The 25,500-nt window shown below is 37.3% G+C and overlaps 1 protein-coding gene across 1 annotated transcript in view; it reads left to right on the plus strand.

Moving 5' to 3' along the window:
* SLC2A13 (solute carrier family 2 member 13) overlaps positions 1-25,500 on the plus strand; it is a 375,990-nt gene that overhangs the window by 298,568 nt on the left and 51,922 nt on the right. Inside the window, exon 7 of the mRNA XM_027592538.2 lies at positions 4,472-4,597. Within this exon, the coding sequence (XP_027448339.1) occupies positions 4,472-4,597 (126 nt within the window). The remainder of the gene's footprint in view (positions 1-4,471; positions 4,598-25,500) is intronic.

A 25,500-nucleotide genomic window follows, 5' to 3' on the forward strand; every position in this document is an offset into this window, starting at 1 on the left:
GCCCCTGTGGAAAACAGTATGGAGGTTTCTCAGGAAGTTAAAAATAGAACTACCTTTCGATCCAGTAATTGCACTACTAGGTATTTACCCCAAAGGATACAAAAATACATATTCAAAGGGGTACATGCACCCCAATGTTCATAGCAGCATTTTCAACAATAGCCAAACTATGGAGAGAGCCCAAATGTCCATCGACTGATGAATGGATAAAGATATGGAAATGTGGTGTATGTGTGTATCTATGTATATGTGTGTGCGTATATATATACACACATACATATGTATGTATATATATGTAATGGAATATTACTCAGCCATCAAAAAGAATGAAATCTTATTCACAATGATGTAGGTGGAGCTAGAGTGTATTATGCTAAGTGAAATAAGTCAGAGAAAGACAAATACCATATGATCTCACTCATGTAGAATTTAAGAAAGAAAATAGATGGGGTGCAGGCCGTTAAACATCTGATTCTTGGTTTTGGCTCAGGTCATGATCTCAGGGGTCCTGGGATCGAGCCCTCTGTCATGCTCCACACTCAGTATTGAGTCTGCTTGAGATTCTCTCTCTCCCTCTGCCCCTCCCACTTGTGCTGTCCATAAATACATAAATAAATAAGTTTTTAAAAAAGAAAATTGATGAACATAATGGTGGGGGAGAGGGAAACAAACCATAAGAGACTCTTAAAAATAGAGAACAAACTAAGGGTTGATGGAGGGAGGTGGTTGAGGGATGGGCTTGGTGGCTGATGGGTATTAAGGAGGCGCTTGTGATGAGCACTTGGTGTTATATTTAAGTGATGAATTACTGAATTCTCCTAAAACCAATACTGCACAGTATGTTAACTAAAATTTAAATTAAAAAAAAAAGAATAAAGAGGATCTAAAACATCCCCTCCCAAAAGAAAATTAGTGTATTGACTACAAATCATCCAGATCTAACAGACATTTTGAGAATACTTTGCTACCAACAGAATATACAACTCCTTAAGTGTACAAGGAAGTTTCTCCAGGATAGATTATATGCCAGGCCACAAAACAAACCTCAATAAATTTTAAAAGGTCTGAAATCATACGAATTATGTGTTTTCTGATAACAGTGAAGTGAAACTAAAAATCACTAACAAAAAAATTGGGAAATTCATGAATACGTAAAAATTAAATAACACTTCTTAATCCAGTGGGTCAAAGGAGTCACAGGAAAATTAGAAAATTCTTTGAGATGAATGAAAATGAAGACCAAACATACCAAATGTGGGATGTAAGTACAGCAGTGTTCAGAGGGAAATTCATAGTTACAACTTTCTACAGTAAAAAGGAAGAAAGATACCAAATCAGAAAGCTAATCTTCCACCTTAAGACAACAGACGTTAAGAGAAATGAGGAGCAGTAATCAAAAGGGTTGGAAATGGGCTAAGGAGATGGAATGGAAGGAAAGCCCAGATAGAGAAGAAAAACAATTTCTCTTTGTTACTGGAGCAGAGAAAAGTATGATTATTTCTATGTTTGCTGTAAGATTATAAAGCTACCATCTTTACCACTTTCATCTGTTTTCTATGTGAAGGTAGACTTGAGGTGAAGCTGGATATGAAGTGACCAAAAGGATAGAGCATTGGAGATTTGAAGAATAGTCCCCATGTAATGTGGTTGAAAAGTCCTTGTGTGGAGTTGACTACAGAAAATTATTAGGAATATCAGGCCATTGAGGATCCTTTGGAGGCTGGTAGCAGTGTATTCTAGAGAACTACTGAGCTGCCCTGTTGTGTGATTCCCTCAGCTGCATTCGGGTCGGTGGGGAAGGCATAGAAAAGGCAAACATTGATATTCACATATGGCTAGGATTTTTGCTAGTCGGGTGAGATGGAAAGAAATGGGCAAGGAAATTTAGGATGTTGAAATGATAGGCCATGGTACATGAGCTAGATAAGGATGAACCAAAGAAAGTAAAAAACTAATGAATAGGGAGCAAGTAGAGGGGTCAATGAACCAGAGTCACCAGGAGGTCTGACAGACAGCTCCACGAGGGCAGGGAATCTGTTCTGTTTACTAATGTGGCCCAACCCCCAGAATAGTGCCTGGCACATATTTGTATTGAACGAATCACCAGGGCAGAGCTGGGATCATTTATAAGCAAGCTGGAAGAACGGGAGGTTGTGGTCAGAGTCAGATGACTGAAAGGGATGGAGGAGGCAAAGCATCATCAGTGACACCTTGTAATGTCTGACACACTCGTGTGGTAGGTTCTCCGTAACTCTTAGCCTTCATCATTACTTTTTTTGGCCTGTTATAGGAATTACTTATTTTTAAAGAAATAGAGTCATTTCTCTACCATTGGATAAGTTGACCTTTCCTAAATAAGTATCATTTAAAGCCATTGGAAAAATCGGGGTTGTTAGATTCTACCTCAAATGGGTGGAAGAAACCAACAAAGTGCTAGCAGGAATTCCCTTCCTTTCCAGATTAGCCCTGTCTAGTTGTGAAAGCTGGAAGCTTAAAGTACCTCTAAAGCTTCCTGTTGTTCTGTTTCTTTTGCTTATCACAGGTGTGGACCCTTTTATATTTGCAACACTGCATCACCTCTCTAAAGTATATTGACCTTTCAGTAGGCTTTCAAAGCCCTCTCTTTTGCTTTTGTACAGGTATACCTCGTTTTCCTGTGCTTCACTTTATTGCATTTCACAGAATAGTGTGTCTTTTACAAATTGAAGGTTTGCAGCAACCGTGCATCAAGCAAGTCTGTCGGCACTATTTTTCCAACAGCATTTGCTCACTTCGTATCTGTCACGTTTTGGTAAATCTCATAATATTTCAAACTTTTTCATTATTATTAGATTTGTTATGGTGATCTATGATCAGTGATTTGACTTGCTAAAAGCTCAGGTGATGGTAGCATTTTTTAGCAATAATGTATTTTTAAATTAAGATATGTACATTGGTATTTTTTTTTTTTGATAAAATGCTATAGTACCCACAGTAGACTACAGTATAGAGTAAACATGACTTTTATATGCACCAGGAAACCAAAAAACTCATTTATTGTGGTATTTGCTTTATTGCAGTGGTCTGGAACTGAATCCTCAATATCTCCAAGCTATGCCTCAAGGGGTCTGAAGTCTCATTTAAAATTAAGGATGGCTGTTTGCAAAGGAAAAGTTTACAGAAGGAGGCTGAAATGATAATCTTGTTTTTAAACAATGCCAGTGTTTTCCCAGTTAGCTAAATTAATCAAAGAAGTATTTTGATTTTGAGGATTCACCTCATTTTTGGATGCCTAAAGTCGTACTTACCCTGTTTCTCCCCCACACCCCATCATATAATTACTTGTACACAGTCAATAATAAGTCTGTGCTGACTGATCTTTAATTGTAGAATAAGCAGTCCTCTGAAACGCCCTGCCCTCTACCTCTTTGCATGGTAAATTTCTTTTATGATCTATGTCAAGTATCTCCTCCCAAACTATCCCCAGCTCTTACGGGCAAATGAACAGGCCTCTGTCCTTAGAGTAGCTCACACTAATTTCTATTACACTGCCATTTATTTATTTGTATATCTGTTCCTGTCCTTGCCTTTTATCTACCCAGGAGCAGGGACTTTGTCCTATTCATCTTAGTGTCTACAGTGCCCTGTGTGTGCCTGCCATGTTTGAGGTACTCCAGAATTGTCTGGCAAATGAATTTGACAGCAAGAAAACACATTTACAAATACTTTGTAGACTTAGGTTGGAAAACCCTGCCCTCTAAAGGATTTTGCCTCTTTAGAGTTTTCTGCAGTTAGGACACTGCTGTTATGTGAGCAATGATTAATTGATTATGGCTCTGTGATCCAACCAGTAGATGCAATTAACTTAGAGAAAGTTAGCCTTTTTTCCCATACCAACTTATTTTAAATTAAGCCTAGCATATAGTTGGTACTCTGTGTAGATTTGTTAAGAGTACAGATGTCCTCCCAAGATGTTAACATTGACCATTATTGGGGTGGTGATATTTTTGTTTTTAACTTTTTTCTTCAGATGTAATGTTTTCATTCTCTGAATTTTCTATTTCAGTATATATATTGGGAAATATGTTTTCCACTTTTAAAAGATAAGATACAGAATGGAGACAGTTAAGAGAAATAAATGCTTTGGTACAATTTGGAACAACTCCACTGGGTCACATTGGGCCAGTCCATGCTTTGGTAACAAATCTCAGTGGCTTAGAAAAGCAAACGTTGATTTGCTGAGGGACAGCTGGGGATCTTTTACACCCAGTGTCTCAGATCCAAGCATCCCTCCATCTCAAAGTGGCTTCTGCAGTTGCTGTAGCCAGGGGAGAGACAGGTGGGGAGACCTACCAGCTCCCAGCAGCCTCAGCACATGTCCCTTTGCCATGGCTAACATGAGTGCCGTGGCCCCAAGCTTCCTGCAAAGTGTAATGGAAAATGTAGAAGAACATCAGTTGTCTTTAACGTGATATAACTCTTTATTTTACAGTTACTGTAATGAATGTATGTTGGATCCAGACTGCGGTTTCTGCTACAAGATGAACAAATCAACTGTCATTGACTCCTCCTGTGTTCCAGTTAATAAAGCATCTACGAATGAGGCAGCCTGGGGCAGGTATGTCATCCTTTATATACCATAAGAACATAAAATACAATTTCATAATGAGACCTTTTTTTATTATTGATTATATTACCTATGCTATACATTTCATCTGTGTGACTTACTTATTTTATAACTGGAAGTTTATACCTTTTAATCCCATTTACCTATTTCCTCCATCCCCCAGCCAACCTCTCCTCAGGCAACCACCAGTCTGTTCTCTGTATTTAAGAATCTGTTTTTTTTTGCTAGTGTGTTCACTTGTTCGTTTTTAAATTCTACATATAAGTGAAATCATATGGTATTTGTCTTTCTCTGACTCATATCACTTAGTATAATACCCATGAGGTCCACCCATGTTGTCACAAAAGGCAAGATCTCATTTTTTTTTATGTCTGAGTAGTATTCCATTGTCGTCTGTATGCCATATCTTCATCTAATCATCTATTTTGGACACTTGGGTTGCTTCCATATCTTGACTATTGTAAATAATGCTGCAGTAAACATATACGTATATGTATCTATCTTTTCAAATTGGTGTTTTGGTTTTCTTGGGGTAATTACCTTGTAGAGGAATAACTGGATCAACTATTTTAGTTTTTTGAGGAACCTCCATGTTTTCCATAGTGGGCTGCACCAGTTTATATTCCCACCAACAGTGCACAATGGTTCTCTTTTCTCCATGTCTTCATCAACACTTGTTATATCTTATTTTTTTGATACTAGCCATTCTCACAGGTGTGAGGAGCTATTTCATTGTGGTTTTGATTTGCATTTCCCTGATGATTATTGATATTGAGCATCTTTTCATGTGTCTGTTGACCATCTGGATGTCTTGTTTGGAAAAATGTCTGTTTAGGTGCTCTGCCCATTTTTTTTTTTAACTTAAGATTGGATTTTGGTATTGAGTTGTCTGGATGTCTTCTTTGGAAAAATGTCTGTTTAGGCGCTCTGCCCATTTTTTTTTAACTTCAGATTGGTTTTTAGTATTGAGTTGTGTAAATTCTTTTTATATCTTGGATGTTAACCCTTTATCAGGTATATCATTTGCAGATATCTGCCGCCATTCACTAGATTGCCTTTTTATTTTGTTGATGGTTTCCTTTGCTGTGCAAAAGTTTTTATCCCAGGGATGCAAGCATGGTTCAATATTCATAAACCATTCCTTGTGATACATCACATTCACAAGAAGAAGGATAAAAACCATATGATTATTTCAATAGATGCAGAAAAAACATTTGACAGAATGCATTTGTTTGTGATAAAAACTTTAAACAAAGTGGGTTTAGGAGGAAACATACCTCAAACTAATAAAGTCTACATATGAAAAACCCAGAGGTAATATCATAGTCAGTGGTGAAAACTGAAAGCTTTTCCTCTAAGATCAGGAACAGGACAAGGATGTTCATTCTCAATACTTTTATTCAACACGGTACTAGAAATCCTAATTGCAGCAGTCAGACAAGAAAAGGAATTAAAAGGCATCCAAATTGGTAATTATTTGCAGATAACATGATACTATATATAGAAACCCTAAAGACTCCAAAGAACTATTAAAACTGATAAATGAATTCAGTAAAGCTGCAGCATACAAAATTAATATGCTGAAATCTATTGCATTTTTATACACTAATAACAAAGTAGCAGAAAGAGAAGAAAACAATTCCATTTACAGTTGCATCAAAAAAATAAAAATAAAAGACCTTAAAATAAATTTAACCAAGGAGATGAAAGACCTGTACTCTGAAAACTGAGACAATGATGAAAGAAATCAAAGAGGACATAGACAAACAGAAAGTTATATCATGCTCATGGAATAAAAGAATTAATACCATTAAAATGTCCATACTATCCAAAGCAATCTACAGATTCATTGCAATCCCTGTCAAAATACCAACTGCATTTTTACAGAACTAGAACAAATAATCCTAAAATTTATATGGAATCACAAAAGACTTCTAAGAGTCAAAGCAGTCTTGAGAAAAAGGAACAAAGCTGAAGGTATCACAATCCCAGATTTCAAAGTATATTACAAAGCTGTAGTAATCACAAGAGTATGGCACAAAAATAGGTACATAGGACAGTGGAACAGAATAGAGTCCAGAAATAAACCCATGCTTTATGGTCGATTAATATATGACAAAGGAGGCAAGAATATACAATGGGGAAAAGAGTCTCTTCAATAAATGGTGTTGGGAAAACTAGACAGCTACATGCAAAAGAATGAAACCGGACCACTTTCATACACCACACACAATAAACTCAAAATGGATTAAAGACCTAAATGTGAGACCTGAAACCATAAAATAACTAGAAGAAAACATAGGCTGTAATCTGACATCAGCCTTAGCAATATTTATGGATATGTCTCCTCAAGCAAGGGAAACAAAAGCAAAAATAAATTATTGGGACTATGCCAAAATAATAACCTTTTGCACAGCAAAAGAATAAGTCTTATTTTTAAACTTATAGCGTGAATGCCTTTATAGTCAATGACTGCAGTTCTTTTAAACTGTCTTTTAAATGGATTTTCACAACTATATTACTTTGCAGCATATACTGATATAAGGCGGCACTATAAAGCTACACTTGTATGTTTCACAAACTTAGAGTAGAAAGCACTCAAGCCTAGACTTTAGGAAATTCAGGTCCAGACCCAATTCTGTCCTAAGCTATAGAAGGTTGGCTCTTGAGTCAGATGTTACTACATATTTCCAAGGCAATTCTCCCATTGCATATTGTTTAACTACCCCAGTAATTTTCAAACTCTGAAACTTAAGTAAAGGAAAATTTTCAAGTCACAATAAATTGATATCACTTTAAATTCTTTCATGCAACTATTGTTTTCTTTGAGTACATTCCTGGAATTTAGTAAAATTAAGCAAAGTAATGATAAAAGTTGGTAATCATTGGCAGTAACCAGTCTGGGAAGCTATAAACTTTTCTCTTTTTGACCGATTACATTGGTTTGTAGTAGGCACATAAATGAAATATTTGTATGAATAAATATTCCCCACATTTATGAACTCCTGTCATATCCATGGACATAGGAATTATGTAAATATTATTTGATATGGTCTTAACCTCTGATGTATCCTAAATTCCCATAAAAAGAATAATATTCTCTCTTTCTGTCTGCCTCATAGAACTGATGAAGGCAACGAAATCTGTTAATTACTTGTATCTCCTAGAAGCTATAAAGTATAATGTATTATTATTAATCATTATGCTGTTATCATTAATCATTTTATTAGGGAATTACTGCAAAGAAGTAGAAGTACATTATATAGTATTTGACTGAAAATCCAGACTACATTTTAAATACACTAATTACAAAGAAATATGTAAAAGAAATGCAATTATTACTTAAAATGAAAACTTGAAAGAGCTTGTTTTAAAAACACCCAGTATATAATTTTCATCAGCCAAGCTTCATTAGTGAGTTAATTGATTAAATATTTCTGGATGTAATGCTTTACAGTTTTAGCCCTTATGATTCTTTTTTCAATAGATGAAAACTGTAAGTTTACTTGTCTGGAATTATGAATATGTCACAAAATCTGTGTATGTAGTTTCCTGTACTTCACAGAATTAACTTAAAAACATATTAGAAATGTATACTAATGATAAGGGGGCACTAAAATTAGGCATTTCTCTCATCCTCAGTAGAAGGTCTAGAGGTCTCAGGCCCCAAAATAGAGTTTTGTTCCTACTGTTGGCAAATAACAGATAATACAACTTTTTAATAGAAATATATACTACTTCTTTTATGTTAACTTATTCTTACATTTTATTTATATATTTAGAGCATTTTGCCTTGAGGTGTACTCACTACTAGAGAAAAGTGAGGCACAGATAATGCCTAGGGAAAAACATGAAGAACTAAACAAAATACACAGAGAACTTCTATGTTTGTAGAATATTCTTAGAATATTTTCAAACTCTTTACCATTCCCCTTCAAAAAAAGACAGTTTTCCTGTCACTCTTCTCTGTGCTGAGTGACAGGCCTCATCTAACTTAGCCACTATGGTTGGTTGCTCTGTGCTAGAAAGAAAGCAAAAAAAAAAAAAAATGTGTTTTCCATGAGAAATTCCTACAACACATTTTCCATTTATGTGGTAAACTAGCATTCACTATATTTTTGTTGGTTGATAGGTTTTATACAGTTACTTGGAGTAGAATTCTCATGGCAAAATCTACCATTAACCTTGGATTTACATCTGAGATACACTGTTTACAGATATTTCAGGGTCAAGTTTTGGGGAAATTCGGAGCCATATATCCTGATCTCTAACTATAGCTGTTTCCTGAAAAGACACCAGGTGGAATGATAATACCACTCATGATGGAGATAATATAATGATTTTGGTGAACTCTGAATTGTCTCAAAAACTATTTGCTTACATAATCTACTATAATAAATCGGAAACAAAACATTAAGTCAGTTGGCATGCTTTTCTAATATCTGTTGTTAAATTTCAGTAAAAAAGTTTTTTTCTAAAAATCAGTTCTCTACGGGCGCCTGGGTGGCTCAGTTGGTTAAGCGACTGCCTTCGGCTCAGGTCATGATCCTGGAGTCCCGGGATTGAGTCCCACATCGGGCTCCCTGCTCAGCAGGGAGTCTGCTTCTCCCTCTGACCCTCTTCCCTCTCGTGCTCTCTATCTCTCATTCTCTCTCTCTCAAATAAATAAATAAAATCTTAAAAAAAAAAATCAGTTCTCTAAAGAAGATGCACAATTGGCCAACAAGCACATGAAAAACTGTACATCCCTAATCATTAGGAAATGCAAAACAAAATTATAATGAGACACCACCTCATACCCATTAGGGTGGCCACTATTAAAGATTTATCTATAACAATTGTTGTGGAGGATGTGGAGAAATTGGAAACTGTGTGCACTATTGATGGAAATGTAAGGTGGTGCAGCCACTATGGAAAGAGTGGTGGTTTCACAAAATTTTACAGTAGAATTACATATCCTCTAACAATTCCATTTCTGAGTACATATGCTAAAGAATTGAAGGCAAGGTCCTCAAGAAGTATTTGAATGCTTATGGTCATGGCAGCATTATTCATAATAGCCAAAAGATGGAAGCAACCCAAGTGTGAATTGACATATGCATGGATAAAGAAAATGTGGTGTATACATACAGTGATACATTATTCAGACCTAAAGGAATTCTGGCACATAGTACAATCTGGATGAATCTTGAAGACATAATGGTAACTGAAATGAGCCAGTCACAAAAAATACAACACATACCTCACTAATAGGAGATACCTAGAATAGTCAAATTTATAAAGACGGAAGAATGGTCATTGGTGCAGGCAGGCAGAAGTGAGGAATAGGGAGCTGTTCAATGGGTATGGAGTTTCAGTTTTGCAAAATGAAAGGTGTTTTGGAGATTGCTTCATACATAAATGTGAATATACTTAACATCACTAAACTGTACAATTTAAAATGGTTAAAATTTAAAATGTGAATTAAATGCTAAATTTTATGTTCTGTCTTTAACCACAATTAAAAATAAAAAGGAAAACCCATTAAAAATTATTTAGCATACTTCTAGAAAATAAACTACACTGTGTTGATGGAAAACCTTCTCTCCCTGCCTATCACCCCTTATACCTCCCATGTGCATCCCCTACACATGCAAATACAAGTTTAATGCACAGCTGAATTTGAGGGAAATCCCCAGGTGCCACAAATGAGAGCAAGAATAGTGAACCACATGGAAACCCAGGAGCCCAGGAGCCACATCAGAAGGGAAGCAGGCCTGAAGAATGAGAAGCTAGTGTTTTAAGTGCTGAGGGAGATAGAGCTCCAGGCTTTCTCTCTGGAGCTATGCAGTGCTATATGGGCTCTGAGTAGGGGCAAGAAAAACTGCCAGGCTGGGCTGGGAAAGCTGTAAACTTCTCTGTTGCCCACTTAGGACCTTGAGTAGAAATAGTGTCACACATAGGAAAGCAAAGCCAGAAGCCATTACTTTGGGGTAATACGGGTTCTAATGTCACAGTGCCTTTATGATATGGGAACCATAAATTGAGAAATGTGAACACTAAAAAAAGTGTGTCCCAGACTGGATATAATCCACAGAGCCACTTCAGAAATAAACATGCAGTTGTCAGGACCCAGGACACATGAGACTTGCATGGAAGGCAACGTGGTAAATGTGAGAGCACAGTCAGAAATTATAAACTACATCAATTAATGAGGGAAGGAAGCCGCAAATATGACAGAATGAGGAATGAATTACCTAAACAACCTTCCATTACAAAAAAGATATGAAGGAGACTTTAAAATATGTTTGAAAGAAATAAAGGAAATAGTATAATTTTGTCAATTATACTGGAAGTTGTACACTTAGGATTTGTGCAATGTGTGTGTGTGTACATACACATGTATAACAGAAGTTATACTTAAGCAAATTTTACTAAAACTAAAATCTTCAAAAGCTAAAATTCTAGATAAATAACATAAAAGGGGGTATGAGAACTGTTAGACAAAAGCCCTGTACATTCTTTTGTTTGTTTCCAGAAGGAAATGGAGATTATAATTAGTTTTGCAGCTTGTTAATTATAGGTGTTAAAAATGTGAGTGTAGGTCACCTGGGTGGCTCAGTCAGTTAAGCTTCTGACTCTTGGTTTTGGCTCAGGTCATGATCTCAGGGACATGGGATCAAGCCCCACATTGGGCTTCACACTAAGGGAGTATCTGCTTGAAGATTCTCTCCCTCTGCCTCTCCCTCCACTCACAGGCATGCATTCCCTCACCCCCAAATAAAATAAATAAATCTTTTTTAAAAATGTAAATGTAATCTCTTAAAAATATGTACTAGTGGAGGGAAAAAGAATAAGAGAGTCAAACTAGTAAGGCAGGAAAAGAGGGAAACTATGGAAGAAACAATGGTTAAGAGAAATCAATTAAAAAAATCAAAATGAAATTTAAATGCAATTGTTACAGTAAAAACCTATTAAACATACCTACTAAAAACAAATATCCTTATACTGGATTTCTTTTAAATGCAGTTGTAATGTTTACAAGAGATAATCATAGAAGGGTTGGAAATATAGTGAAAAAAATTAGGTAAGTGCTAAGTCAAGAAGACAAAAATTAGAGATTAGAGAATTCGGAAAACTTATCTAATAAGCTTGATGTAAGTGAAATTATGAACCTAACTTAGAATTTTATTATTTCCAAGCAAATGTTGAATACTTATAAAGATTTACCATATTTAAGCAAAGAATAAACTCAATGAATTTGTATAAATGAATATATATTCTAAAAATTCTAAATAAATCATAGTCGATATTATGCAAAATATCTTTTCTAAACAAAATACAGTAATACTGCAATGCAATATAAAGATATTTATTACCCCTTCTACTTTAGATTGGAAACTTAAAAAAATGACCTTAAAATTAATTAATGGGTTAAGAAGAAATCATAATGGAAAATAGGACATTAAAAGTAATAAATGAAAAAATCCACAAGAAGTTAGAACCAGAACAGAGAATTAGCTTGTAGAGTAAGCAGAGGATGGAAAGATAAGAGAAAGAAAATAATGGAAAACAAAAAAATACCAGAAAAGACCAAAAACCAAAAGTTGATTCTTAGAGAAGACCAATATAATGGGGAAATCGCTGGCATTGCTGGTTGAGGAGAGAGAAGGCACACATGAACCACAAGTAGAATGAATAAGAAGGGCATATAACAACAGATAGTAAAAAAATTTAAAAATCATGAGAACACTACAAATAATATCCAGTGCATTTGAAAACAGATAAAATGGACAGCTTTCGAGAGAAAAAAAAAAACCTTCCGAAACCAACTCGACATCTCCGTGAAGCGTAATTTTCATTCCCATTATACAGATGAAGACAGTGATGTGTAGAGGGTCTCAGTGAAGTTCTCCAAGTCAAAAGCCTTTTAGGGGAGCAATAGTTGCGTAGTAGGAAGATGCACATCCTAGAGTCATGTAGATTCTAATTTCAGCCTTGATTATCATTTACCTTGTTTGTAAATGGTGCCTGGACAGTCTGGGACTCTCTCAGCCCCATTTCTCATTTATACAATGGAAATAATACACGTGTTGTGTTGAACAATATGGTTTTTATGAAGATTATGTAAGAGTATATCCGAAGACACTTTTTTTTAAAATTTTATTATGTTATGTTAGTCACCATACAGTACATCATTAGTTTTTGATGTGGTGATCCACGATCCATTGTTTTCGTATAACACCCAGTGCTCCATGCAGTACGTGCCCTCCTTAATACCCATCACCGGGCTAACCCATCCTCCCACCCCCCTCCCCTCTAGAACCCTCCGTTTGTTTCTCAGAGTCCAGAGTCCCTCATAGTTCATCTCTCCTTCCCGTTCCCCCCCTTCATTTTTCCCTTCCTTCTCCTAGTGTCCTCCATGCTCTTCCTCATGTTCCACAAATAAGTGAAACCCTATGATAATTGACTTTCTCTGCGTGACTTATTTCACTTAGCATAATCACCTCCAGTCCCAACCATGTTGATGTAAAAGTTAGGTATTCATCCTTTCTGACGGCTGAGTAATATTCCATTGTATATATGGACCACATCTTCTTTATCCATTCATCTGTTGAAGGGCATCTCGGCTCTTTCCACAGTTTGGCTATTGTGGACATTGCTGCTATGAACATTGGGGTGCATATGGCCCTTCTTTTCACTACATCTGTGTCTTTGGGGCAAATACCCAGGAGTGTAATTGCTGGGTCATAGGGTAGCTCTATTTTTAATTTTTTGAGGCACCTCCACACTGTTTTCCAAAGCGGCTGTACCAACTTGCATTCCTACCAACAGTGTAAGAGGGTTCCCCTTTCTCCACAACCTCTCCAACATTTGTTGTTTCTTGCCCTGTCCATTTTTGCCATTCTAACTGGTGTAAGGTGGTATCTCAATGTGGTTTTGATTTGAATTTCCCTGATGGCTAATGATGATGAACATTTTTCATGTGTCTGTTAGCCATTTGTATGTCTTCTTCAGAGAAGTGTCTTTTCATATCTTCTGCCCACTTTTTGACTTATTTGTTTTTTGGGTGTTGAGTTTGAGAAGGTCTTTATAGATCTTGGATACCAGCCTTTTATCTGTAGTGTCATTTGCGAATATCTTCTCCCATTCCGTGGGTTGCCTCTTTGTTTTATTGCCTGTTTCCTTTGCTGTGCAGAAGCTTTTTATCTTGATGAAGTCCCAGAAGTTCATTTTTGCTTTTGTTTCACTAGCTTTTGGAGATGTATCTTGAAAGAAGTTGCTGTGGGCAATGTCAAAGAGGTTACTGCCTATGTTCTCCTCTAGGATTTTGATGGATTCCTGTCTCATATTGAGGTCTTTCATCCACTTTGAGTTTATCTTTGTGAATGGTGTTGGAGAATGGTCGAGTTTCATTCTTCTGCATGTGGCTGTCCTATTTTCCCAGCACCATTTATTGAAGAAACTGTCTTTTTTCCATTGCATGTTTTTTCCTGCTTTGTCAAAGATTGTTTGACCATAGAGTTGAGGGTCCATATCTGGGTTCTCTATTCTGTTCCATTGGTCTATCTGTCTGTTTTTGTGCCAGTACCATGCTGTCTTGGTGATCACAGCTTTTGTAATATAGCTTGAAATTGGGCAACATGATGCCCCCAGCTTTTTCTTTTTCAACATTTCCTTGGCGATTCGGGGTCTTTTCTGATTCCATACAAATTTTATTATTGTTTGTTCTAGCACTTTGAAAAATGTCATTGGAATTTTGATCGGAATGGCATTGAATGTATAGATTGCTCTGGGTAGCATAGACATTTTAACAATGTTTATTCTTCCGATCCGTGAGCATGGGATATTTTTCCATCTTTTTGTGTCTTCTTCAATTTCTTTCATGAGTGTTTTGTAGTTCCTAGAGTATGGCTCCTTTACCTCTTTGGTTAGGTTTATTCCGAGGTATCTTATGGTTTTTGGTGCTATTGTAAATGGAATCGTTTCTCTAATTTCCCTTTCTACAGTTGCGTTGTTATTGTATAAGAAAGCAACTGATTTCTGTGCATTGATTTTGTATCCTGCCACCTTACTGAATTGCTGTATGAGTTCTAGTAATTTGGGGGTGGAGTCTTTTGGGTTTTCCACATAAAGTATGTCGTCTGTGAAAAGAGAGAGTTTGACTTCTTCTTTGCCAATTTGAATACCTTTTTGAATTTCTTTTTGTTGTCTGATTGCTGTTGCTAGGACTTCTAGTACTATGTTGAACAATAGTGACGAGAGTGGGCATCCTTGACGTGTTTCTGATCTTAAGGGAAAGGCTGTCAGCTTTTCCCCATTGAGGATGATATTCACTGTGGGTTTTTCATAGATGGATTTTATGAACTTGAGGAATGTTCCCTCTATCCCTATACCCTGAAGAGTTTTAATCAGGAAAGGATGTTGTATTTTGTCAAATGCTTTTTCTGCATCAATTGAGAGGACCATATGGTTCTTCTCCCAGCTCTTATTAATGTGTTCTGTCACATTGATTGATTTGCGAATGTTGAACCACCCTTGCATCCCGGGGATAAATCCCACTTGGTCGTGGTGGATGATCCTTTTAATGTATTGTTGGATCCTATTAGCTAGGATTTTGTTGAGGATTTTGGAATCCATATTCATCAGGGACATTGGTCTGAAATTCTCCTTTTTGATGGGGTCTTTGCCTGGTTTGGGGACTAAGGTAATGCTGGCCTCATAGAATGAGTTTGGAAGTTTTCCTTCTGTTTCTATTTTTTGAAACAGCTTCAGTAGAATAGGTATTATTTCTTCTTTGAATGTTTGGTAGAATTCCTCATGGAATCCATCAGGCCCTGGACTCTTGTTTTTTGGGAGGTTTTTCATCACTGCTTCAATCTCGTTACTGCTTATTGGCCTATTCATGTTGTCAATTTCTTCCTGTTTCATTCTTGGCAGCTTATAGGTTTCCAGGAAGGCCTCCATTTCATCCAGATTGCTCAGTTTATTGGCATATAGTTGTTGATAATAATTTCTAATAATTGTTTCTGTTTCCTTGGTGTTAGTTGTGATCTCTCCCCTTTCAATCATAATTTTATTAATTTGGTCCTTCCTCTTTTCTTTTGGATAAGTCTGGCCAGTGGTTTATCGATCTTATTAATTCTTTCAAAGAACCAACTTCTAGTTTCGTTGATCTGATCTACTGTGTTTCTGGTTTCTAATTCATTGATCTCTGCTTCAATTTTAATTATTTCTCTTCTAATGTGTGGCTTAGGCATCGTTTGTTGCTTTTTCTCTAGTTCTTTAAGGTGCAGAGTTAGTTGGTGAATTCGGGATTTTTCTATTTTTTTGAGTGAGGCTTCGATGGCTATGTATTTCCCCCTTAGGACCGCCTTTGCAGTATCCCATAGGTTTTGGACCAATGTGTTTTCATTCTCATTGATTTCCATGACTTGTTTAAGTTCTTCTTTTATTTCCTGGTTGACCCAAACATTCTTGAGCAGAGTGGTCTTTAGCTTCCAAGTGTTTGAATTTCTCCCAAATTTTTTCTTGTGATTGAGTTCCAGTTTTAAAACATTGTGGTCTGAGAATATGCAGGGAATAATCTCAATCTTTTGGTATCAGTTGAGACTTGATTTGTGACCCAGTATGTGGTCTATTCTGGAGAAAGTTCCATGTGTGCTCGAGAAGAAGGAGTATTCTGTTGTTTTAGGGTGGAATGTTCTGTAAATATCTATGAGGTCCATCTGATCCAGTGTATCATTCAAAGCTCTTGTTTCCTTGTTGATTTTCTGCTTAGGTGATCTGTCCATTGCTGAAAGTGAAGTATTGAGGTCTCCTACAATTAATGTATTGTAATCAATATGACTATTTTGGTTAACAGTTGGCTTATGTAGATGGCTGCTTCCATGTTGGGGGCATAGATATTTACAATTGTTAGATTGTCTTGTTGGATAGACCCTTTAAGAATGATATAGTGTCCTTCTGTGTCTCTAATTACAGACTTTAGTTTAAAATCTAATTTGTCTGATATAAGAATTGCTACCCTTGCTTTCTTTTGAGGTCTGCTGGCATGGAAGGTGGATCTGCATCCCTTCACTTTCAGTCTGGATGTATCTTTAGGTTCAAAATGAGTCTCTTGTAGGCAGCATGTGGATGGGTCCTGTCTTTTTATCCAATCTGAAACCCTGTGCCGTTTTATGGTAGCATTTAGACCATTCACGTTGAGAGTGATTATTGAAAGATATGAATTAATTGTCATCATGTTGCCTGGGAAGACGTTGCTTTTATAGATTGTCCCTGTAAATTTCTGTTGTATATCACTCTTAGGTTCTTTCTCCTTTTATAGAACCCCCCCTTAATATTTCTTGCAGGGCTGGCTTAGTGGTCACATATTCTTTCAGTTTCTGCCAGTCGTGGAAGCTCTGCATCTCTCCATCCATTTTAAATGACAGTCTTGCCTGATAAAGTATTCTTGGCTGCATGTTCCTCTCATTTAGTACCCTGAATATGTTTTGCCAGGCCTTTCTGGCTTGCCAGGTCTCTGTGGATAGGTCTGATGTTATTCTGATGTTCCTCCCTCTGTACGTAAGAAATCTCTTACCCCTAACTGCCCTTAAGATTGTTTCCTTGGTTCTAAGATTTGCAAGGTTTACTATTACATGCCGGGGTGTTAGCCTGTTTTCCTTGATCTTGGGAGGGGTCCTCTCTGGCTCTAGGACAGGAATGTTTGTTTCATTCCCCAGATTAGGGAAGTTCTCAGCTACGATTTGCTCAAATACATCTTGTAGTCCTCTCTCTCTCTCTCCACTCCCTCCGGGATTCCAATTATTCTGACATTGGAACGTTTCATGGTGTCACTTATTTCTCTGATTCTATTTTCATGGATTCTGAGTTGTTTTTCCCTGGCCTCCTCTTTTCCCTTTCTATCTGTTATATTGTCTTCCAGGTCGCTTATTCGTTCTTCTGCCTCCATTACCCTAGCTGTTAAATTATCTAGATTGGATTAGATCTCATTGATAGCATTTTTAAGTTCTGCCAATTCAGCTTTCATTTCTGTCCTTAGAGACTCTATGTTGCCATTAATTGATTTCTCCATTCTAGCCACTGTCTTCACAATTGCTAGCCTGAATTCCATCTCCGACATCTTGGTTATACCTGCATCCATTTGTAAATCTGCAGCATAAATTATAATCCCTGAGTCTTTTCCATTTGGGGGGCTCCTCCTCCTAGTCATTCTGTTGATGGGTGTTTGAGGGAATGTATAGAGTCCAAATTATTGACCAGAACCCAAGCAAGATGCACCTGTTTTCTTGGGACCTTAGGGTTGCTGGCCTCTTGTTTTCCCAGCCTGTCTTCTGGGGGAGGGGCCTGCCGCGCTGTTACTCAGGCAACCTTGTTTGGGCGGAGTTGCCCTGCCCCCCTGTGGCGGGGTATGGGCTCAGCAGGAATCAATTTTGGGGACTTTTGTTCTCTGGCGGCTTTCCCTGGTGGCTTTCTGCGTCTCTACTGTGAGTCAGAGCAGAAGAGAAGCATTTCCAACCCCCTGCCTCAGAGCAGAGAGATCGCAGTCTGTGCTTCAGTGAGCTCTCCAGGCCACACCATCTCCGTTTCTGTCCATGCTGCTATAAACTGCAGCGTCCTGGGTCGTGTGCCCCTCTGCAGCGCCCCCAGTCCCGCCTTTAGGTTGGAGCATGGTCTCTGCCCTTTGTGTTTCTAAAACCGCCAGCCACCCCAAGATCGCACGTGCGACCGCATCATTCTGGGTTTCCGCCCGTCTGCAAGTCTATGCCGCGTCCCCAGTGCGCAAGGCTGTCACTCACCGGCGGTGTAGGCTCCCCACGGCCAGGCACCCTCCCGCTGCCATTTATCCTCCAATATCTGCCCACAGAATCATGGCTCCCCGCTTTGTACCTCGAAACCAACCGCCTACGATATTCTGTTTGTAGAGATCCAGATCTTCTTACATCTCAGGGCTGGTTTCGTGGGTGCTCAGAGTGGTCTGGTAGATATCCAGCTCAATTCCGGGGTCCAGTTGAAATAGGGTCCCCTACTCCTCCGCCATCTTTCCTTCCCCCCAATCTTGTTTCAACATTCTCACGAATTCTTCTTTTTCTTTGTTTTCTTCTGGTCTAAGCATCTGACACCCTCAGGAGTCTCCAAAGACACTTCTAAATGTCTGTGCAAATGTTAGTGGTAAATATCCTGTACTAATTTTTTTCTTAGTTTTGTCAGTAATACATTTTCTAGATTAGAATAAGCACTTCCTGACAGGTAAGTGCATTAAAATACTTTCTATTTAGTTGTGTGCCTCTTCATCCACCTCCCTGTCCCCTGGCTCTCTATACACACAAAACCATAAATAATCTATTCTGGAGCTTCAAACATCCTGACTCTTTAAAAGTATTGCTAATGAGGCAAACTTTCTTAATGTGCTGATTCAGTATTTGCTTCCTATAATAACAACATTTTCGCTCTGTAATTAGCACACTAAAATAGCTAGATAGAGGCTCTATTTGGCAGTTCATTGTTCTAACACACTGAATGCCTAGTTTATTGTATTCATTCAGCAGAGATGTTTTTCTCAAAGCTGTACCCTGATACAACACCCCGGCATCCCACTCTTCTCCCGCATGGAAGTCCTGTTAACCGAAATCCCTTGCTATCACCCTAATATCCATTGTGATTTTCCCACCTCTGCCTTTCCTCACACTGTGCTTTCTGCCTAGAATTTACCCTCCTTTTTCCTCCTTCTGCCTGACTTTTAACCATTATTTTTTGCCCAGATCACATGTCACTTTTTCTCTGCAGTCTCTCTGATTAGCCTCAGGAAACAATCCTTATTCTATCCCTTGCTTGCCCTTTAGCACTTCCATGCTAACTTATATGATAATTATACTGTCTTCTATGATAGTGATTTGGGTTTGGATGTATCTTTGCTTCTTGATTATAAATTCCAATGTCTGTATCCTGCACTATTTTTAAAGATATTTATTTATTTATTTGAGAGCGAGAGAGCTGGAGCACAAGTGTGGGGGAGAGGGTAGAGGGAAAGGGAGAAGCAGACTCCCCACTGAGCAGGAAGCCTGAGGTCATGACCTGAGCCAAAGACAGACGCTTAACAGACTGAGCCACCCGGGCACCCTCATGCACTGTTTTTTAATCCCTTGGTGCCTTGTACATTCAGACATTCAACAGTAATTGTTAAATGACAAAATGGAAAGGCTTCCATCACTGGAAAATAAGGGTTTGAAAGTACGGCAGTTCCAAATCAGAGGTGTTCCAACTTTAGTGAAATTGTCTACATGGATACTTATTTCTAGGAAAGAGAATCTCTAAAGGAAAAATGAGAGTGATGCACATTAATTAATAATGCTAAATGTTTACCTGGTACTAATTAACACACTAAAGAAGTTTAAAAAATAAAACTTAATCATGGCCTTCAAGTATATGCATGCTATATATTGCATGTAGTCATGCTACATGAAAAATACTTTTAAAAAATTATTGGAAGAAATATTCAGCACATGTTCTCAGAATATTCACTGGTATGCAAGGGAAGCAATTATTTATGGTGACAGTATAAGATCAAGTGTATTATGAAACCAGGCCAGATAGCTAAAAATAGAATTTTCCCTTCATCACCTTTTTTTCTTTTTAACTTTTAAAGGTATATATCCATTTTGCATTTAGAAAAAAATTTACAATTAACAAACTATATCAGTATCTTAATATATTCACATATAGGATTGATGTTTTTATTAGTTATTCATATTAAGAATTTAAAATCCTCAAGCTATGCTTCTAAATTAATAATAATATAGTTCAAGATTAATTTTTGCTAGCATACATTTTTAGACAGAGTAGAGAAAGACTCTAACGTAGAATATTTTAATCCATTTTGCTTTTTAAATTACACTTTCCTTCATGTCTTTACTTTAATAGAAGTCATTATGCTAGATACTCCGTTTAACATCTATAGCTCTACAGTATGTATTTGTAAGTTTCATGTATCCATAAGTAATTCACATGCCTCTGGATTCTTCTTTTTACAAGCCCAGAAACTTAGCCTCTCTCAGCATTAATGACTTTATTACGGAATGACCCTGTTTATGTTACAAAGTATACAAATCAGAAAAGCAAAACATAAACACAGCATAATAAAATAAAAATTTAAAAAAAAACAAAGCAAAACATTTCTGAATAATTTATCTCCCGTGGGGCTCCTGGGTGGCTCAGTCATTAAGCATCTGCCTTTGGCTCAGGTCATGATCCCAGAGTCCTGGGATCGAACCCCACATTGGGCTCCCTGCTCAGCGGGAAGCCTGCTTCTCCCTCTCCCACTCTCCCTACTTGTGTTCCCTCTCTTGCTGTGTCTTTCTGTCAAATAAATAAATATTTAAAAAATAACAAGAATTTATCTTCCTCCTACATGTTAATGTGTCCAGTTTCTTAGTTGACATTTAATTGTAATAATAAACACATTTTTACAGTTTTATCCAAGTAGTAATACTCATCAGCGGGGTAACCCATCCTCCCACCCAGCATCTGACTCTTGATTTTGGCTCAGGTCATGATCTCATGGGTCCGGCTCTGTGCTCAGGGGGGAGTCTTGCTGGAGATTCTCTCTCCCTCTCCCCCTCCTCCCTGCACGCATGCTCACTCTCTCGCTCTCTCTTTCTCTCTCTCAAATAAATAAATCTTTAAAAAAAAATGAAATGTTCTTATATAATATATTTAATAAAGACATTTAAAGGAACGATTGTACATGTTGCTGTGGATACAGAAAGAACAGCATTCGAAATTCAAATACTCTCAGAAAGTTCCTGCTAGAGAGTATGTGTGAACCTAAACTCCAGTTGTTCTAGTCAGAGACCCAGTGCCTCAGTACCCATCATTTAGGTCCTTCCTACTCTCATGGTTTCAGTGAGAGCTTTAAAAAAATATAGTGTAACCCCTTAAATCTGGGTTTACAATGCGTACAGTTTGTACGGTAACAACCACATTGTATCATTTGGAATTTGCACCGACCTTCATGAACCAGTACCCATCGGAATTCCTGTTGTTTCCAAACAATGCCAGAGAGGCAGCCTGAAAACTGTTGAAACTCAGTTGCTCTGTCTTGGGATTTCTAGGAAGAGTTCATTGTAACACCCTTGACTGTATTATCACTTGTCCTCTTATGATGAGTGCTGTCTTATTTTATCTAAGAATGTTATTTTTAAAATAAAGAGTTCTAAGTGTTAGCCAACTTTATTTCCATTTCAGAGGCGCATGTGCCCTGGAACTCTCTGGAAAATACAACAAAAAAATGTATTTTAACTTTCTGTCATTTATTTGATATATGAGTTTTGGGGAAGAGGTTGGATATAGACCTGTTCTGCATGAACAAACCCATAAATATTAATATTCTTATGCTTAATTATTAGTATGTTGAATTTTATAACAGGATTTAAGTTCAGTTCGTATTGGCATGAAATCTATAGCTAGAAATACAAAGAGGCTTTTTGTGCATTCATTTTATAACATTAATATTTGATATTCTGCTATACTGTTAGAAATATATTAAAAATACACAGACATTACCTCAAGATTTTTAATCTAGGACAGATAGCAACATTTATACAAGTATACTTTAAAGTTACTGTAAAGAAATTAAAGTTCTTTTACAAATACGTTAAAAAAATATTTGCCAAATATACTGCTTAGGGTCAAGGACATTTAGAAGAAAAGTTTCATGAAAATAAGTTTTAGAATGTGCAATATTTAAAAAATCAGCCCTAGCTTTTAGGAATCTCAATTAATGGAAGGCTTGAGGAATAAAAGTTTGTGGCAAACTGTAGGAGAGAATATTTCAGAAATGGACTGTAGATATTTGGGAAATTAGTGTTCCTACCTTAGAAAAGATTTTTAAATATGGTTGAATTCCTTCTATCACAAGGGCTTACTTGAACTGCTTATGACATAACTGAGGAAAAAATGTCCAAACTATAAAGTCGCTTATAAATCATTAATTTATTTTATGAGCTTTTAAAGCTCATGAAAATTAATTTTTTCAGCTTTATTGAGGTATGAATGACAAAATTATATCTATTTAGTGTGTACATCATGATTTTTCTAGATGTACAACATGATTTAATATATGTACACACTGTAAAATGCTTACCACAATCAATTTAACACGTCCGGCACCTCATGTAGTTACTGTGTGTGCAGTAAGAACATAGAAGATTTACTCTCAGCAAATTTCAAGTCTTCAGTACAGTATTCTCAACTGTAATCACCATGCTGTACATGACATCCCAGAATTTATTCATCTTGGAACTGAAAATTTGTGCCCTTTGATCAGCCTCTCATTTCCCCACCTCCCAAGGGCTGGCAACTACCATTCTACTCTCTGGTTCTGTGAGCTTCACTGGTTTAGATATCACGTGTAAGTGGATCACACAGTCTTTCTGCATCTGATTTATTTCACTAAGCATAATGACCTCCTGGTTCATCCATGGTGTCACAAATGGTAGGATTTCCTTCTTTTTTATGGCCAAACACTGTTCCATTGTGTACACATGTATATGCATGCACACATATACAGACATGATGTTTTTTTATCCATCTACCTGTGGACACTTCAGTTGTATATCATATACAGTCGTATATCCATATCTGGGTTCTTGTGACTAACGTTTCAAGGAACATTATTTTTCTTGACAAAAATTTCATTGGAAGTTTAAAAATGAGACTGATGTGTGATGCATGGATACCCATTTATTAAAGCACTCAAGCTGTCCAAACCTCTGAAGCATCAGGGATGTGAAACTTGTTCACGTAACTATATTGTTGTGTTGTTGGGTTTTTTTCCCCTGTGGGTGCAGGCTGGTTGACTGACTGGTAATGGAAAATCAGCTTATTGGTTTTAACATTGAACTTTTAGGAAATTCTTGATTATGCAGACCTATTGTTTTTTAATTATTTGGCTTAGGAAACAGTGATCAAAATTCGCAGGAGAATCAAAGAATGAGAGAAAAGGACAGTACAAAGTCAGCATTTTATATGTTAGTAACATCTGAAACTTTTCTATATGTGTTCAAACTGTAGTTATCATCTGAGGGAAAACGTGTATGAAACTTAATATCTACATTTATCTGCCTATTTAATTATTCACCAAACATTGACTGTACTCTTTATTACCTAAAATAGGATTGCAAAGCTTGATATTCCTAAAAACTTGGAGGAGATCAACTAAGACAGACACATGCAAAAAAGGATTTCAGAGGTATTTACAAAGCAGAAAAATGCCCTTGTCCTGGGCAGAGTCACAGAGCTACTTTTAGTAACACACAGTTAGTAACACAAAGGATGTGTTTGCCCAGAACATCTTCTTCCCTGTAATCGAGCTATTATTGTCAGTTCTTCATTGATTTGTAAGATATCTAATACTTGGGAACAGTGAACATTTTAGCAAATAGTTCTCGGTCTGTGGTTACAACTCTGCTCCTTTAAATAGAGATTCAGAAGGTACATAGAAATATTTCATGTCTTTTACAGTTAAACCAGGAAACATATTTAGTATTGCTGTTCAATTAAGTCTGAAGAGTTTTGTGTTTTTTTTTTAGTTTCAGAGGTAGGATTTAGTGATTCATCAGTTGCATATAACATAGTGCTCATCACATCAGGTGCCCTCCTTAATGCCCATCACCCAGTTACCCCATCCCCCTCACCCCCCACCCCTCCAGCAACCCTGTTTGTTTCCTATGATTAAGAGTCTCTTACGGTTTGCCTTCCTCTCAGTTTTCATCTTATTTTATTTTTCCTTCCCTTCCCCTATATTCATCTGTTTTGCTTCTTAAATTCCACATATGAGTGAAATCATATGGTATTTGTCTTTCTCTGACTCTAAGTCTGAGGACTTTTACGTGATTATTTCTGTCTGCCCTGAGCCAGAAAGGAGTCAAGCTGTAGGATACCACGTTAGTGTAAAGGAGGAATTTTTTTTCTCTACCCATGTTAGGTTCTGGGCTGGGCTCTGTAACAGGACAAGAGAAAACAAACAGGTAAACCAGACATACTCTGGTTTCCTCCATTTGGCATACCAGGGAAAGGAAGGGGGATCACACACCCAGGGATGGCACTTGGATCAGAGGAGTGACCCAAGGAAGCTCTCCAGGAGAGTAGGGGTGCGCAGTCAATTAGGAAGTATGGGTAGTTGATAAAGAGCTGGAAAATGTTATGACAAAGGTATCCACATTGGAAATACAGAAGAAAATAGAGGAAAATAGAGTGAAGATAAAATGAGACAAGCCTAGAGAAGTTCAAGGGAAGTGAATCTTAAAGCCAGCTCAGCAAATACTCTGAGACCATAGCTAGCCTTTGCTGAGTGTGCTCAATAGCCAGTCTCTCTGGGCTGGGCAAGGAACTGCCTTTGAAGGAAACAGAATTGCCCCAGATACATTGACAAAGTCCTGATTAGACTGACGGCTTTGAGCTTTTCTTATAGAATTAGTATTTGGTGTCTCTATACCCTGGATATAGATATTTTTTAAATATCTATTTAAAATATATAAAAAGCTGCAGATGAAATAGTATATATAGCATTAAATGTTATTACCTACTGTGTAGAGATAACTCCTTTATGAATGTGCACGCAGGCGCTGTATCTTTGTTTGATTAAATCCCTGAGCAGTCATCAGTTGCTTTCCTCAATTGGCTTCTATAAATATTTCATGTCCTGTAGTGCAGCAGTTTCATTTCAGGCAAGGCATTGTTTTCTGCATTAAGTGAGGAGCTAATAGAATGTAAATTATTGGGTATTATATATCTGTGGAGCAGATGATCCGCAATCAAAAGCTGGCAGAGCCCCTCTTCCGCTGGAAGAGGGATGGAGCCGACCATCCCGGGGCTCTACCTGTGACTTGTGTGTGACTCGTGCGTGGCTT

Source organism: Zalophus californianus, chromosome 9, assembly GCF_009762305.2.
Source record: "Zalophus californianus isolate mZalCal1 chromosome 9, mZalCal1.pri.v2, whole genome shotgun sequence".
Lineage (NCBI taxonomy): Eukaryota > Metazoa > Chordata > Mammalia > Carnivora > Otariidae > Zalophus > Zalophus californianus.